The 17518-nt window shown below is 43.0% G+C and overlaps 1 protein-coding gene across 1 annotated transcript; it reads right to left on the bottom strand.

Annotated features, from left to right (window-relative positions):
• Nucleotides 1-3540: 3540 nt before the first annotated feature.
• Nucleotides 3541-13240, bottom strand: NKX3-1 (NK3 homeobox 1). Its single transcript, XM_068272339.1, has 2 exons — nt 12874-13240; nt 3541-4558 (listed from the first exon to the last, which is right to left on the bottom strand). The coding sequence occupies exons 1-2, from the start codon at nt 13112-13114 to the stop codon at nt 4134-4136; spliced, it is 666 nt and encodes a 221-aa protein (XP_068128440.1). The 5' UTR covers nt 13115-13240; the 3' UTR covers nt 3541-4133.
• Nucleotides 13241-17518: the final 4278 nt, after the last annotated feature.

The raw sequence follows: 17518 nt of genomic DNA, 5'->3' as shown, positions 1-17518 counted from the left end.
GCAGTGCTAGAGGGCCCTCTACTGGCAGGGGCGTAGCTATATTGTTGTTTGGTAGCATAGCAACTCACCTATCCAGGCGGGAAAATTGCTCTATTAGTCGGTGCTCTCTAGTCTTCATTCTCACCTGGCTGCATCTTCATAGTGACCAGGCATATGTCATTATGCAATAACAAGTCACTGAGAAGAGGCGCCCCCATGAGGCTGAAGATGAGAGCACACAGACAGGGCTGTTTCTGGCCATTTTGGTGCCCCCAGGCAAGGCACCTTTTGTCTCCCTACCCCAATCCAGTGAAGAGGAAAAGCAAAAACAACATCAATCAGCTTTGTGGGCATTAATAAGAAATTGATCGTTTACATCAAAATAATGTTGTTTCTGAAAATAAGTAAGTGTGCTAAGCCTAGCTCTGTGGTGCTCCCTTCTATAGTTGTCACTCTGCCTGGTTTGCCTATGACTAAAAACAGCCCTGCACATGGACTAATGAAGCAGCACGTCAACAAGGACAGGTGAGTTGCCATGCTGCCGAAACCTTTGCAGGGGCCCCGGGGAGCGCAATAAATGTATTTACTGGGTGGTGGATGGTTGAGAAGAAATAGATCAATCTATGTTCATTTGCTGCTCCTCAGGAAGAATGAACCTTAGCATGACCAATGGCATTGTGACATGCTGACACTTGTAGTTCCACAGATGCTGAAGTCTCCAGAGGAGAGCTTACCGTTTCTACAATACAGATTATAACAGGAGAAGTTGTGACGAGCTGCAGGATGTGTAGAGACATGTAAGTGAATGCCTTCTATGAAATAGACAAGCTATTTTTTAAAAAAAAGACAATGTACTATATTAAATAATGCCTGATACAGGCTGCCCTTCCTCTCTATGAGAACGTAAAATCTCATAATAAAACATCACGTATAAGTCAATATTTTCCCTTAACCCTACCGAAAAGCCTCATTCCCATTAACCCTTTAGGTTGTACAGTGGGGCTCCATGCCTGTGGTAGACACGTGTCAGTGGCTATGGTTATGTAACAGGACAGCAGACCACTCAGCTTATACACACTATAATTTTTATATGCTTTAATTGTGGCATTGTGCACTACTTGTGGCCATGAGCCCACATGTGTAAGCCTTAAAGGGACTCCGAGCAGTGCCTGTGGGTATGCCTTTGAGCATACCCACTACTAATTAATTATATTCTCACACCTACCAGGTAGAGTTCCTTGTATTTCATTGCATTGCACTGAATGGAGCTGCCGACACCGGGGAAAGTGTCGTCCTGCATAATACAATGCTAAATAAGAAATCCAAGATGGCGGCCGCGATTTCGATAGAAAATGACGAAAACTAAAAGGCCTAGTGTGGCGGTTTATATATCATTGGGAAGAGGAGAAAGAGAGCTTCAAAATGGTATGCATCTTTCCATAGTTACTGCACTGCTTGGAGTCCCTTTAAAAAGAAAATGTAAGGTAAAAAAAACCCCTCCTGTGGGATACATACCTCGGTAGAGGAAAGACTTTGGATCCTAACGAGGTTTCCCCCGTCCTCCTCCGGCCCGGCGATCCAGCAATATTTCCAGAGCAGGCGCAATATCGGCTTTCCAATCGGGTTCAGGCGGAAATAGCCGATCCTGATCGGGTCCGCTCTACTGTGCTGGATTATGGTATATAAATATTTACCTCCCCGATGTTCTGGGATTGCAGCGCTGGATCGCCTGGATGGAGGAGGACGGGAGAAGCCTCATTAGGGTCCAGAGACTTCCCCCTCCTGAGGTCAGTATTCCCCAGGAGGGGTTGCACACCTGAACCAAGAGGCTGCCGTATTTATTTCCTTTTAAACCATATCAGATGCCTGACTTCCTGCTGATCTTTCTGGTCAGTAGTGTCTGAATCACACAACTGTAACAAGCATGCAGCTAATCTTGTCAGAGACATCTGCACGCTTGTTCAAGATTTTAAGGTGGCCATACACTTATAGCAGATTCGACCATCAGATAGATTTCTGTCAGATGCCTGTCAAGTAGAATCATCTATCTGATGTGTGCCACGCTCTAGGAACAGATTTCCAATAGATTTCAGGATTAAATATATTGGAAATCTATTGAAAATCGATCTAAATGCATTATTGGACTATTAGATCCAATGCAACTCTATGGGCCATCGATCTGCTGCCAGCAGCAGATCGACCTAGATCTTCCATCCTGTCAGATAGATCAAATCAATCGAAATCAATTGAAATCGGCCACAAATCGATTGAATGGGGAATTTAATAGAATCGATTTCTGATTCTATAGAATCGATCGATTGATCGATGGCTAAAATTGACCAGTTTATAGGCCCCTTAAGGCTAAAATGATAAGAGGCAGAAGATCAGCAGGACTGCCAGGCAACTGATATTGTATAAAATAAAATAAATATGGCAGCCTCCATATCCTTCTCCCTTCAGGCTCCCTTTAAGGCCCGTGCACACTTCTAACTTAGATTTCTCAAAACATCTGTTCTAGATTGTTTTGGGCACCGTTTCCATTTGTGTACAGGTGTCCCCAACATACACCAACAGCTACTTAGCAGTGCAGCCAATTCATCCCTTTAAATACAGACACATATGAATTATACAGGTTTTGTGGCTAGCTAGATGCAGTTAAGGCACTGATTATGTATTAGTCATCCTGGAACCTGCATAGCTTAGATGTGTCAGTATTTATTAAAGGGATGATTTGGCAACTCCTGCTACTTAGTGATTGGGCATGCTGGAAAACCCAAATCAATCACTATTGTTTTACTTCGCCGCAGACAGCTCTCCCTTGTCCTCCTATCTCCATAGAACGGAACATGTAATGGGCAGAAAGTGATACACCATGTTTATATCTGAAACTACCAATGATGATTGTCTTGGATGACTATTATTGCAAGTGTGTTTGTGGCTATAGCATTAATAACAATGTTGTCGCTCTGGTGTGCACCATCCCATACAAATACATTAGCCAAGCGCTTTTCAAAGCGCTAGCATTTTTAAAAGGGCTCAGAAGCGCTCTTGGGCCCATATGCAATTCACCTTTTCACCTGACTTTTCTCCTAGGAGAAAAAAATTCACTTTTGATTTAAAATAACTTTTTAACACTTTGCAATGGAAAAAAGTATCAAAAAGTAGGTATAAAGTACTATCAAAATTATTTTGAGTATTCTTTTGCTTGCTGGTGGTTTAAAAAGGATTTTATTGACAAGTTTTAAAATTTCTCCTAGGAGAAAAGTCAGGTGAAAAGGTGAATTGCATATGGGCCTTGGTGTGCACCACTAAGGGCCATATGCAATTCTCTTTTTCACCTGAGTTTTCTCCTAGGAGATAATTTTTCATCTTCAATTTTAAATAACTTTCCAGCACTTTTCAACTGAAAAAGTACCATAAAGTAGGTGAATAAGTACTACCAAAATTATTTTGAGTATTTTCTTGCTTTCTGGTGGCTTAAAAGGCATTTTATTGACAAGTTTAAAAATCTCACCTAGGAGAAAATTATGGAGAAAAAGTGAATTGCATATGGGCCTAAGTGTGGTTTGCAATTGCATCGATCCACAACAGACTGGCCTGTATTTTAAAAGAAAGTAATTCTCCTGAACACCTTTAATTCAATATGGCGGTTACAATCATATAACCACTGGTGTACTTTCCTACTCCACCTCCTGGCTCTGGTGGTGAGTCTATGGCAGTGCTGAAAACTGATTCCAAAGATCTCACACCTTTAAGAAAAAAGGTGTTGGACCAGTGTGGTAGTACAAAACAAATTTCCAAGATGGTCCGCACTCTGGAAATCAGGAACCATTTACACCGACTGGTTCCAACCCACTAACAACCACCCCAAAATGAAATATCCCTATTGGCTGGCCTTAACCATCAATTAAACAAATTTAGATCAAAATTGTGCATAATATCACCACAGGACCCCGTGATCACTTTTGTATCAGACTCTCATGTGAAGATTCAGTCTCACCCCTCTCTTTAAACCCATTATCCCGAACCACCACAGGGCACCTGGAGATACTCGCTGCCTCAGTTATTATACAGTATGGATTTGTTCCACCTGTAATCATATATAAAGACAAATCAATATATTAGCATTTAGGTCTATGTGTTGGATGGCTAGATCACCACAGCGGAGGGTGCCATCCTGCCAAGTAATAGAGATAAGGGTAGCAGTGGTAGTTCTGATAGAAGCTGAGGAGAGAGTTCCGGCTCACATCACCATCTTGGCAAAGAATAGGAAGGGATGAAGACTTGTTTTCCAGTTCCTCTAAGTCACTGGCCAGCTGCTTCCTTTTCGTTTTATATCTCCGGTTCTGGAACCAGATCTTCACCTGGGTCTCGGTCAGCTTCAGGCTCTTGGCTAGCTGGGCTCTTTCGGGAGCAGAGAGATATTTCTGGCTGGAGAACTTTCTCTCTAGTTCGATCACCTGGGAATGGGAGAAGGCTGCCCGGGACCTCTTTGGTGGCTGCTTGGCCACTTTCTCCTCTGCTGTAGGCTGTTGAGAAGTCTCAAATTCCAATTGTTCCATTGACATTTGATCTTCTGCTGGAGGGGACAGAAAAGAACATTGATATAACACACATCTATGCTGAGACAGGTCTGATGTAGGATGGAGATGCAAGCAAAAAATATCTGTGTTACCTGTAGCAATGAAACAGATTTTTGGTTCTCTAATGCAAGTCAAACATTGGAGCAATCTCACTGACTGCTAAGGGCACTATACTAACCATTTTGTCCAGCTTCCCCGTGTTAAAAGATATCACTCAAATTTTACTCAGAATGCTGAGGCTGATCTACCAGAGAGGAGTTTGGAGTGAAGAAAGATGAAGATAGGTTCACTGCAAACTTCCTATTGTCTCTCAAATTCCTATTCACTTTTAATTCACTGAATTTTATACTTAAAGTGAATGCTTTACTCTTTCATTTTACTTGGTAACTGTATTCCAATATTGTAAAATAGACAGTTTAAAAGCCAATAAAGTAAAGAATAAGAAAAAATACCCAAAAATTGAGACAAAGGAAAAAGTTGGATTTTACTTCAAGCCCCATGAAGGCGGTTACGTTCCTCCCGGGCCCCTCCGCTGTTCCCATTAAAGTCCACAACTAGGCTAGGTTGTGGGCTACTGTGCATGCAAAGTTAGATAAGACTTGTAACTGCACAAAAGGAGACGAGCAAGATGGGATTGTGCATGCGCAGTAGCCCACAACCAAGCCAGGTTACGGCACTTTAATGGGGCTGTCAACAGAACAGCAGAAGGGACCAGGAGGACACTGAGGAACCCAACAGATTGTGTGGCTTTTTCCAGAGCCACGCTAGAAGAAGCCCCAGATCGAAGTCTGATACACAAAATTTTAATTGGCCAATTTTAGCACATCCATGTAGTATAAGAGCTTACCTACACAATCTGTTCATAGTAGTCAACATCTATTAGCCTTAATACTGCATGGAAGTGCTAAAATTGGCCAGTCATTGGTCAATCAAAACTGGATGTGTGTATGTATCCTAACTAAAAGCCACGTTTTTCTGTGTCTCTTCTTTTCAGGTTTATTTTAAACTAGCTGCAATTTGCCTTCTATAGTTCAAAAGTAAATAGTAGTTGTCATAGTAATAATAATGATGTTAGTGTTTTTTGATAGTCGATGCAAAAACAAAGCATCCACAATAACAAAGAAATTGGCTCAACTTTTACTCTAAGAAAATACATTTCTCATACAGTTATTCTGCACCTCTGATATTTATCTCACTTTTTTGTCATATCATTATCATTATTATTTTTATACCCTGAATGGAGCACAATATTTTGAAACCATTTATTTAACCATTTAACCAACTCCCCTTTGTCTAAATTTAGACTGGCACTTTCCAACCATTATTATTATGAGTACGGTATTATGATACTGATTACTTTGCTTACATTTGACTGCGTTGTTGGGCTCTGGTGCATTTTTCATGTGGTATCATAGAAATGATATAAGAAAGTCATATTATATTTTACTTTGGTCAGTCTCTCTCTGTTATACCTTAATATATTTGAATATATTCAGTACATTTTGTTTTTGTAGAACAACATATACAAAATCTATAATTCTTATGGAAGTGATGAGAAAGTGGCAAACACCTCTTCATGTAGTAAGATTTTCTGTTCCTAATTTGTTCTTGATGGAGAATTTGTAGAATACGAGTATATTGAGCATATTCTGTGTTTATTCTTTGTTATATTTGCTTTTACTATTGGTACTGTTTAGCTTGTGCAAAATGTTATGCACACATAAATCCACATTCGTCTAGCAGTGATTACAAACAAGATTAGGCTCCCTGCACACTGCAAATACGTTTTGCGATTCCGATTCCATTTCCGATTTTCCCTGAATGCAATCAACAGAAAACCGGAGGAAAAACCCAGCATGCAGTAACAATTAAAGATCGGAATCGGGTGTAAAAACAGATTAAAAATTGGAATAGCATGCAGTGTGCAGGGAGCCTAAGTTATACTAGTTTAGACATTTCTGTTTAGTTCAACCAGAGTTTTAGTGTAATAAGTTGTTATTTTGATGAAAATGAAGACGTTTCAGACTTGTGTGTGGCCCATTGAATGAGACATTTTAATATGAAAGTAAAATATAAACCATCATGCAGAGTAGAGAACAACCTTATCAGCTAGTCAGCCATGGTAAATAAGTATGGGGGGGGGGGGGGGGGCTCATAAAGATTAGAGAGCAGTGGGGAGGATTGGCGAAAATAGGTGATCCTGCACTGGATTTTTCTTTCTTAGTTTTATTTTTTATTGTTTGCTATTAGGTGGCTACATTTGAAACCTTCCCTAGGTCATTTCATGGCATAGTACTGGCAGAGGCAGCTATAGGCTCCTGGCAAAACAGCTGATCACGGTCTCTTCAACCAATGCACACTTATTGGGCTTAACCGTGATAACTTACAGCAGTTTTCGCGCGCACAATCGTGTTTGCGCACAATTGCGAAGTTTTCGGCCCAATCGCAACTTTTTGTACACAATCGCAAATTTTCGTGCGCGCAAATTCGCAATCGCGCGCTAACGCCCGTGAAATGAGTTATCACGGTTTAGTGAATCAAGCCCCTTGTGTGCGCAGCGGTCATCCAACATTAAAGATCCACCATATTGGATCCTTAAAGGACAACCGAGGGGACATGTGACATGATGAGATAGACATGGGTATGTACAGTGCCTAGCACACAAATAACTAGGCTGTGTTCCTTTTTTTCTTTCTCTTCCTGAAAGAGTTAAAAATCAGGTATGCAAGTGACAGTTTCTGCCCGAATCGGGACCGGGTTGGACTGGGTCTGACTATAGCATAACCCTCACTGATTAGTAATGACAGCCATAAAATACTTTCCCTCGCACTAAATGGCTTCTGAGAGCAGAAAAGAGATAAAAAGGGTCAATAATTGATAGATTTGAGCTCTAGCATACTTCAATGAAGGTCTCATTGAGCAAACAGTAAAAACTTTAAAACTAGATTTAAATATAAAATAATACTGTAAAATAAAACTGTGGGATATCTAAAAAAGTCATTTTTAGGAGAAGGAGGATGGATATAATTGTTTTTCTCATCAGTTTGTTTTCGCCTCGGATGTCCTTTAATGACCCTTGATGCTCAAACACGACCGATTGCAACCAATTGCAATGTTAATTCCACTCCCCATGGGCGAGAGAAGTTGCCCCACCGTCCACCGATCATTGCCCCTCCGCCCCACTCCATAGCAACAGAACACAGCACTAGCCTGAAGGCTAAGGATGTTTCTGTGCCGCATCAGTCCCCGAACTGTCACCCAGGGGATAGTTTCCCGATCCACGATGGGCTACAATAATTGGATGTGTGTACTTAGCTTTAAATCAGGCTTCCATAAATAAAGCTTCGGGCTAGACATCTCTGGATAACAATGGGGTTATTAAAATGAATGATCTGCTATTTACTGTGAGGTGTGTGTGTGCGTGCGTGCGTATGTATGTATATATATGTGTGTGTGCGTGCGTGTATGTGTGCGTCTCTGTGTGTGTGTGTGTGTGTGTGTGTGTGCGTCTCTGTGTGTCCTATTTACTGTGAGGTGTGTGTGTGCGTGTGTATGTATGTATATGTTTGTGCATGCGTGTGCGTGTTTGTGTGTGTATGTATGTGTGTGTGTATGTGTGTGTGTCTGTGTGTGTGTGTGTATGTATGTTCGTGTGTGTGTGTATGTATGTTCGTGCGTGTGTGTGTATGTTCGTGCGTGTGTGTGTGTGTGTGTGTGTGTGTGTGTATGTATGTATGTTCGTGCGTGTGTGTGTGTGTGTGTGTGTGTGTGTGTGTGTGTGTGTGTGTGTCTGTGTCCTATTTACTGGTGAGAAGAGACTGGTGAATTAGCAATGACCCATCTGCCCTGTTCAGGTTCATTTAACCTGTAAAAACACACAGACAGGCCTGTGGCTGGTGGGAGAGATCAGAGGCGGGTGGGAAAGCTGTGTGTGGGATGCAGTCAGCCATGTGCAGGGAAAGTTGTACTAACAGACTGGTAGTAACACAGTAGCATACATCATTCAGTGTGACAGCCTGGCGATCCTGCCCCGATCCCTGCCAGGCAATACAAATTGCAAATGTGTACTTAGCTTTAGATGTAGGCATAGTTTATGCTGTATGTATTGCTTAAAGCCTGCACTACAAGGTGGGCATAAAGCAATCCACACTCTGCGTGTTACAACGCACACCTTATTTTCATAGCATGAACAATTACTATGCGATGTGTGCATTATCAGGCTAGGAGCGCACTAGAATCGCTTGTTGTGGAAAACACTTGTGTTTTTGCACATAGTAAAAGTCTGTGTTCCGCATAAAAAATTCATATCTCTGCGTTTTCCAATGTACGTTTTTCAAAATGCACGACTTGCTGCATATTTATGTAAAATGCACATAATGCATTTCAAAGGAGACGCAGAAGATGCGTTTTTAATTAAAAAAAAAAATTGATACTGCATCTTTATATATTGAAACATAGTGAAAAAACAACCCAAAAATGCACCCAAAATGAACAATGCAGGAAACGTATGGTTTTTGGCACAGCCAACATTTTTCCCTAATTATGAAGAAAAATGCGTGAAAACTCTGATCCAAAAATTGCTTCGGTTTATATATCAAGAAGTCGGAAATCTATCCTACACTATTAAATTGCCTGGAAAAATATTATCAGAGTTTTCCGACACTCCCAATGTATTTATGTTGAAAAAAAAGGATAAAAAAAAATGAAAACTTTTGATTTTGTTGTAAATCAAATCTATTAACTGTATCAAGTGTCTACACTTTAGGAGTGGAACCCACTAGAGCGATTTTTGAGCGTTTAGGGAGCGTTTCAAAACGCTAGCAATTTCCCTAAACGCTCAGCTAATGTTAATGGATGGGCCAAATTCCACTGGAGCGATCGCAATTACCAAAATCGCAATCGCAGGATATGCAGTATTTTTAGCGTTAGCGTTTCTGCAATGTAAAGTTTATAAACGCTGGTGTAATCGCCCATGAATCGCTACACAGAGCGATTTTGCCAGCGTTTTTAAATTACTGCCAGGGATGGTCGTAGTCAGTCAACTTCGCTACGCTGGAACTACGCGTATTTTTACGCAAATACGCTTCGCAATCTACGGCTCCGAAATCAGCCACTTCGCTACGTTAGCATACCGTAGACTACGCATTAAAATATGCAAGCTTCACGTATTGCGTAGCGTAGTTGATGCGACCACTTATGCCCTTATGCGGAAAAATTTCCGCAATAATCTGCTAACTATGCGCATACACAAACTAATATAAGCATACATTCCAACATCCAATGCGGAATTGTATGCGTATAAAGGGCAATAAAATTTCTGCGCATGCGCAATGACCCATATAAATGCAGTTGCCGCATGCGTAGTTGACTTCGCAATACATACGTCAACTACGCGTAGCGGGCGAAGCTATGCATAGCGGGACTACGACTACGCAGAAATGCGTACGTGTAGTTCTTAAACTTCGCCTACGAACTACGATGCGTAGTTGCGTACTACGATGCGTAGATTCGCGCTGGTGTAGTTTACGAGCAACCCTGATTACTGCACATTGTAAAAAAATTAAAATCAGTTGAAAGGACCAATCTGAATTAAAAACCCTAATCGCTACACAATCGCTGGCAAAACGCTTACACTTTTTAAAATCGCTACCAGAATCGCCAAAAAATGTTCATGAAATCACTTACAAAACGCTCATTAAAAAACGCTAGCGATTGTGATTAGCGATAGCGTTTTGTAGTGGGTTCCAGGCTAAGTTTGCACTTAATGTACATTGCATACACATCGCAATGGGTTTTAAATTTGGAGCCTCATTGCACCGCACTGTATGTCGTCACCAGTCATTCGTAACGTGGTCCGATAGTTCACAGCGTTGGTCCACGTTATTATTAGGAACACTGCGGCACCATGGAACCACTGCGGGGAAGTGAGTGGGACCATGTGGGACCCTTGCAGCACATTGCTGAGTGATTATGACATGTTATAAAGCACTGCAATGTGCATAGTGTGAACCCATCCTAAAGCAGTCCTATATAATTACAATGTAATATGTGTAATTCCAGAACTGATGCTAGTTGACAAACACTAGTAACAGCTGTGTAAAGCTACGTACACACACATTAGATCAAACTTGGCCGGTGCAGCCAATAATGACCACCTTGGGCGACGATCGTGCAAACATCTAGTGTGTGTACAATGTCCACCTGATGTGGTCTAAAGATCTGGCATGCCGGATCCTAAAGCCTGGTTATCACTTTCAATTATTATTGGCTAATAGGTGACCAATTTTACCATCTCCTTATAGTACGGGGGTTTACCTACACAATCTGCTCATAGTTTTCTATATCTGTTGATCCTTATACTACATGGAGGTGGTAAAATTGGTCAGTGATTGGCCAATCATAATTGAAAGTGTGTACCAGCCCCAGTGGTATTATTGTCACTGTTCCACCTGTCTGTGGTGGACTTCTCTAGGCCTCTTGTGAGGCCATTGGAGTGTGTTGCTGTGCAATCCTAACTTACATTACAGCGCACCGCAACACGCATAGGGCGTGATTCACAAAGCCGGGATAACTCTTATCACAGTCGTTCTAGCGTTTTGCATGCGCTATAACGCACGTAACGGTTTTTGCATGCAATCGTGAATTGCACGGTTTCACGCAAAGTATGCATTTGCGCGAGAGAACCGTAACGCATAGTGCGCATTATAGTGCGTGCAAAACGCTAGCGCAGCCGTGAAAAGAGTTATCACAGCTTTGTGAATCAAGCCCATTGGGCTCGATTCACAAGAGTGCTAACTCAGTTAGCACGCTCAAAGCTTTTATTGATCGCGTGCAAAGTTTAGTGCTGCGTGGTGCGCGTGAAACGTCACACCGGGTGCAATCAAAACGTCGCACCGGGTGCGCCTAAAATGTTGCACTAAACTTTGCGTGCTACCTTAGCACGAAACTTTGCGGGTCCTACAGGGCTTTAGGCTTGCTAACTAAGTTAGCACTCTTTTGTGAATCAAGCCCACAGTGTGAATGCAAGTTACAAAAGGTCATTAAATGATGGGCAACACATGTTTCTGTCGCTCATTCACTTTTTTGTCCCTGAGGTGAGACGTATTTGTTGAATATTCTTCTGCAGTGGCTTCATCAACTTGATTTAATCTCCTTTTAAAGCTATCCAAAATGTAATGCTGTATGGCAATCCTTAGAGGAATACTTAAGTCAAAAACAAAAAATGATTTTTACTCACCTAGGGCATCCCTCAGCCCCCTGAAGCTGTATGGTGCCCTCGAAGCCACGCTCCGATCCTTCTGTCCCCGCCGGCGGTTACTTTCGGGTTCGGCGACAGCCACCGACAGGCTGGGAACAGAAGTGATTCTACGCGTTCTCAGCCGCTATATCACCCTCTATGCTGCTATAGCGTATATGTATATGCTATAGCAGCATAGAGGGTGATATAGCGGCTGGGAACGTGGAAAATCACTAGCGTTCCCAGCCTGTCGGCGGCTGTCGCCGAACCCGGAAGTAACCGCCGGCGGGGACAGAAGGATCGGAGCGTGGCTTCAAGGGCACCATACAGCTTCAGGGGGCTGAGGGATGCCCTAGGTGAGTAAAAATCATTTTTTATTTTTGACTTAAGTATTCCTTTAAGTTGTAAAAGATTCACAACTGTGTAGAGAATACGATAATACTATAACACTTCATGGGGTCAATGGAAGACATGCTGCTGAGACTGAGCTACAAGTCCAACAATCAGGGATGGTAGTAGTCAGCCAACTTCGCTACGCTGGAACTATGCGTATTTTTACGCAAATACGCTTCGCAATCTACGGCTATGTAATCAGAAACTTCACTATGTTTGCATTCCGTAGACTACGTGTTAAAATACGCAAGCTTCGCGTAGTGCGAAGCGTAGTTGATGCGACCGCTTATGCCCTGATGCGGAAAAATTTCCTCAATAATCTTCAACATATTTGCAAATATAAACTAATATAAGCGTACATTCCACCTTCCAATGCGGAATTGTATGCATATAAAAGGGCAATAATATTTCTGCGCAAGCGCAATGATCCATATAGACGCAGTTACCGCACGCATAGTTGACTTCACAATACATACGTCAACTAAGCGTAGCGGGCGAAGCTTCGCATAGCGGGACTACGACTATGCGGAAATGCGTACGTGTAGTTCTTAAACTTTGCCTACAAACTACGATGCGTAGTTCCGTACTACGATGCGTAGATTCGCGCTGGCGTAGTTTACGAGCAACCCTGCCAACAATTACACTGTATATCTAACATGTGGATGCAGACACGTAGCTCACCTTTCTTCTTTAAGTTATGAGCCTCCAGTGGGTACCGGTCTCTGTTGTCACAAGTCAACTCCTCTTTGGGGGACGCGCCTCCCTCTACCTCGCCTGCGTCTCCATCCTTGTCCTCGTCTTCAGCTGGGACCCTCAAATGTCTGTCTCTGTTTTTGCCCCCCAGGTCTGCCAAGATATCCTGGATGAGGAAAGAAGTCCGTGGCCGACTGGTGGTACACATGCTGTCACAGATCAGTGACATCCAGGCTGGAGGACACACCACTCTGAGTTTGAGGGAAGTTCTCAGAACCTGGTAGAAAGAAAGTTCCTCAACTAGAGGGTCGGGAAAACTTTACAGCAGGTCGTATCAGCAGTCTGCATGGGACACTACTGATGAGAAAATGTGAAATCTGAAAAAAACTGACTCCAGATGTTATAAGTCTCACACGTGCAAGGGACCAGAACTTCTGAAGTTCTGTCACTGCTGCTTCTCAGTCGCATTCACTTCTCTATCTCTTCTACTACATATAGGTCCTGTGCCTTCATCCGTTGTTTACTGATTGGCTGCTCTCACACCCCTGCCCTGCTGCTGATTGGTTGAGCTGACACCCCTGTCTTGCCAGTGGCTGCACTAGGCAGGTACAGGAGCTCCTGTTCCACCCAGTGGAGGAATGCACCAGATCCAGCCTCACTCCCAGAGCCTCAGCCAGGGCATCAGAGGACGGGGAAAGTTCTGTCTCTGTATCAAACTAATTACACCCCCCATTTATGCAGACAGTCAGGGAGATGTGTAGCGTGACAGGTGTGTACACTAATATTCACTGAGAGGATGATTGTATCCTCTGATCAGAAACCCTAAAGAGCATTAACTTCTCTCTGCAGTAATTAGCTGTCATTATCTCCCGGTACTGGGACTTCACTGCTTATTGTGTTAGTAATCCTATCATTTACTATGTGTTTACACCAGCTCTGCTTCCTCTATTCGCCAGTGTAATCCCCAGCATGAGGGAAAGGAGAGATTTCCTCTAAGCTGTGACATCACAATTAAAATCACCCCCTGGGTGATACAAATGCTGCTGGATACTAAAGTGACTGTTGGTTGAGGCTGCTCTACAAACGATGGAATGGATGAGCAACCAATGGCCCTTCCGAAATAATCTGTGCAGTGATTGAAATATCACAATCATTATTATTATTGATTTATAAAGCGCCAACATATTCCATGTGCGTGTGGTCCGGTATTCGTCATGGAGAAAATCCAAAGACATAACATAAATGAGGTCAGATTGCAGTATACTCTACACAATCATATATAAAGCCTGAGTATGTGACAGTACTTTGTATGGTTCTGATCTAGTTCTGAAACATGCCTGAAGAAGAAACTTAAAGTTTCGAAAGCTTGCAAAGAAATCTTGTACAGTTAGGGCTTGATTCACTAAAATGGTGATAACTCATATCACTGCCATTTTAGTGCGCATTTGCAAAAGTTAATTTTTGTGCGAAAACAATATCGTTTGCACACGAAAATGATATTGTTTGTGCGCAATTGTGCGCACAAATTAGTGATCGTGCGCAATTGCGAAAATGCGCGCGAAAACGGCCGTGATATGAGTTATCACCTTTTAGTGAATCAAACCCTTAGTCATTAAAGATATCACCTAAACAACCTTTGTTGTTATGTCTTCGAACATATTCCGTGGTGCTGTACAAAGTAAAAAACATGGGGTACATAATAACACAGACAATGATATACACCAATATACAAGATACATATTGGTACAAAATACACAAGTGCTAATTAATCACTAATTAATTGATCACTTGTGATCAATATTGCTTGCAAATTTTCACCAAAATCATCGATTTTGAGAAAATTATCATAAAAATAAATTGTATTTTCGCAATATGGTCAAAGGAAGCTAATTTTTTTTTTTCTGATTCAAAAATTCACAAAAACGTGAAAATCATTTATTTTAGAATGAAAAATGTGAAAAATCACAAACAAATAACAAAATGATTTTCAATGGCATTTTCGCTCAAAAGTTGAATTTTGCATTATTTTCATAAAAATTAATGCAAAAAAATGTTGGCATATTGCTCATCACTACCATTTCAACAAATGTTTTTTGTGTTTGTGTTTTGCATTGTGGGGGAAAACTGCCTGCATTCAGCTTTTTCCTCAAGCATTTCGAAATACATGTATTTTTACTGCTGTACGCTAAAATGCATTCAAACGCATAAAAAAATTGAAAAATCACAAATTAAACCGTAAACGCAGTTTGGGCAAAATGTTTGCCTACAAGCTCCCCTCACAGCTCATTTTTTCTGTCAGTTTCCCTCCATGTCTACTTGCCTGTAGAGATGGCCCGAACGGTTTACCGGCGAACGGTTCCCAGTGAACTTCCGTGGTTCGCAATCGCGGAGAACCGCGAACTTGTCCTGCCCCCCCTCTTTTCCCTGATTTTGAGTGTAGTATATAGGTAAGTAGGTATCTAGGTATAGTTACCCCCAGTATAGGTAGCTAACACAGTTGCCCCTGTATAAGGACTATAGTTGCCTCAGTATAGTTAGTTAGGTAGTATAGTTACCCCAATATAGTTAGTATAGTTACCCCAGTATAGTTAGTACAGTTACCCCAGTATAGCAAGTAGAGTTAGCCCAGTATAGCAAGTACAGTTAGCCCAGTATAGCAAGTAAAGTTAGCCCAGTATACCTAGTACAGCTAGCCCAGTGTAGACAGTACAGTTAGCCCAGTACAGTTGGCCCAGTACAGTTAGCCCAGTGTAGCCAGTAGTTACCCCAGTATAGCTGCCCCAGTGTAGCTAGCAGAGGTGCCCTCTAGCCCCCCCCCCCCCCCCCCCGCGGCCGCCGCTCCTGTTACCTTATGAGCGGGCGTCCGCTTGCTTCCTTATATTCCTCCAGCTGCAGCTCTCCTCTTCGCAGCATGTTGTATTACAGCAGCACTTCCTGCGCGGCTGCTGTAAGGAGGGAATGAGGTGGGGTAGCGTCTTTCTGTAGCGGCGATACGCATCACCGTTACTATGGGAACCGCTGTCCCGGCTCCCTTGGCTCCTTACAGCAGCCGTGCAGGAAGCGCTGCTGTAATACGACATGCTGCGAAGAGGAGAGCCGTGCTGAAGGAATATAAGGAAGGAAGCGGCCGCCCGCTCATAAGGTAACAGGAGCGGCGGCCGCGGGGGGAGAGGGAGAAGCCGCGGCCCCCCAGAAATCTGCCCAAGGACCCCCAGGGGGCCGCGGCCCCCAGGTTGGGTACCCATGCTCTACATCACAGTCAGCAGGCACATTGTAGCCAATTAGGCTACACTCCCCCCTGGAGCCCCTCCCCCCCCCCTTATAAAAGGCAGGCAGCGTCAGGCATTGGATTCACTCGTGTGCCTGCATTAATTAGAGAAGGGAAAGCTGCTGCAGACTCTCATAGGGAAAGCTTAGTTAGGCTCTTGTAGGCTTGTTAGCTTGCTCCTTGCTGATTCTTATTGCTAAAAAAGCACCCCTCAACAGCTCTTTTGAGAGCTAATCTTGTTTTTGTGATCTATTTTTTTTTTGTGTGTGTGTCCCACTGACACTTGTGTTGCATAGACAGCCTTGGTAATTCCTACTTTGTGTGCCAATACCAGGCCCAGCACATTCAGTGACTACCTGTGTGTGTGACAGGTGCACATTGTAATACCCATCACTGCATATACCTACTACCTGTTGTTCACTGTGCACCCACCTACCTACGTGAGCGCACACAGTTTCACTGTGCCTGTCCAGTACCTGTCTGTGTGTGACAGGTGCGCATTGTAATACCCATCACTGCATATACCTACCTACCTGTTGTTCACAGTGCACCCACCTACCTATGTGAGCGCACGCAGTGTCACTGTGCCTGTCCGGTACCTGTCTGTGTGTGACAGGTGCACATTGTAATACCCATCACTGCATATACCTACTACCTGCTGTTCACTTCAGTGCACTCACCTACCTACGTGAGTGCACACAGTGTCACTGTACCTGCTCGGTACCTGTCTGTGTGTGACAGGTGCACATTTGTAATACCCATCACTGCATATACCTACCTGTTGTGTTCAGTGCACCCACCTACCTACATGAGTGCACGCAGTGTGATATACCACTCCGTGCATACCTGTTAACTGCACCTGTGTGACTGCACATTGTATTAGTCAGGTCAGTGCATACCTTTCACTTCATCCCCCCCGATATGGACAAAACAAGCAAAACAGGTAAAGGCAGAGGTAGAGGCAGACCCAGAGAAAGGCCACCCGGCAGGTCTGTGCGAGGTCGTGCTGATGTGATTTTGTGCGGCCCTAGACCAAAGTACAGTGCTCAGAAGAAGGCACGTCCCATCAACTCCCAAGATTGTCAGGACGTGGTTGACTATTTAACCCAGAACACCTCATCTTCCGCAGCCACCAGTGCTACTCCAAGTACCACATCCACTACATTTGACAGTTCGCAGGAGTTATTTGGTGGGGAAATCACTGATGCACAGCCATTATTGTTACAACCAGATGAAGGCGCTAAGCAAGTTACACCACCTCATATGTCTGAGTTAGGTGACACTATGGACCAGAGATGAGCGTAATGACGTAATTACGATTTTGCGAAATTTCGCGTAATTAGTGTAATTACGATTATGGCCGTA

This window comes from Hyperolius riggenbachi, chromosome 3 (genome assembly GCF_040937935.1).
Source record: "Hyperolius riggenbachi isolate aHypRig1 chromosome 3, aHypRig1.pri, whole genome shotgun sequence".
NCBI classification, from domain to species: Eukaryota; Metazoa; Chordata; class Amphibia; order Anura; family Hyperoliidae; genus Hyperolius; species Hyperolius riggenbachi.
This window is presented reverse-complemented; position numbering and strand designations above follow the sequence as displayed.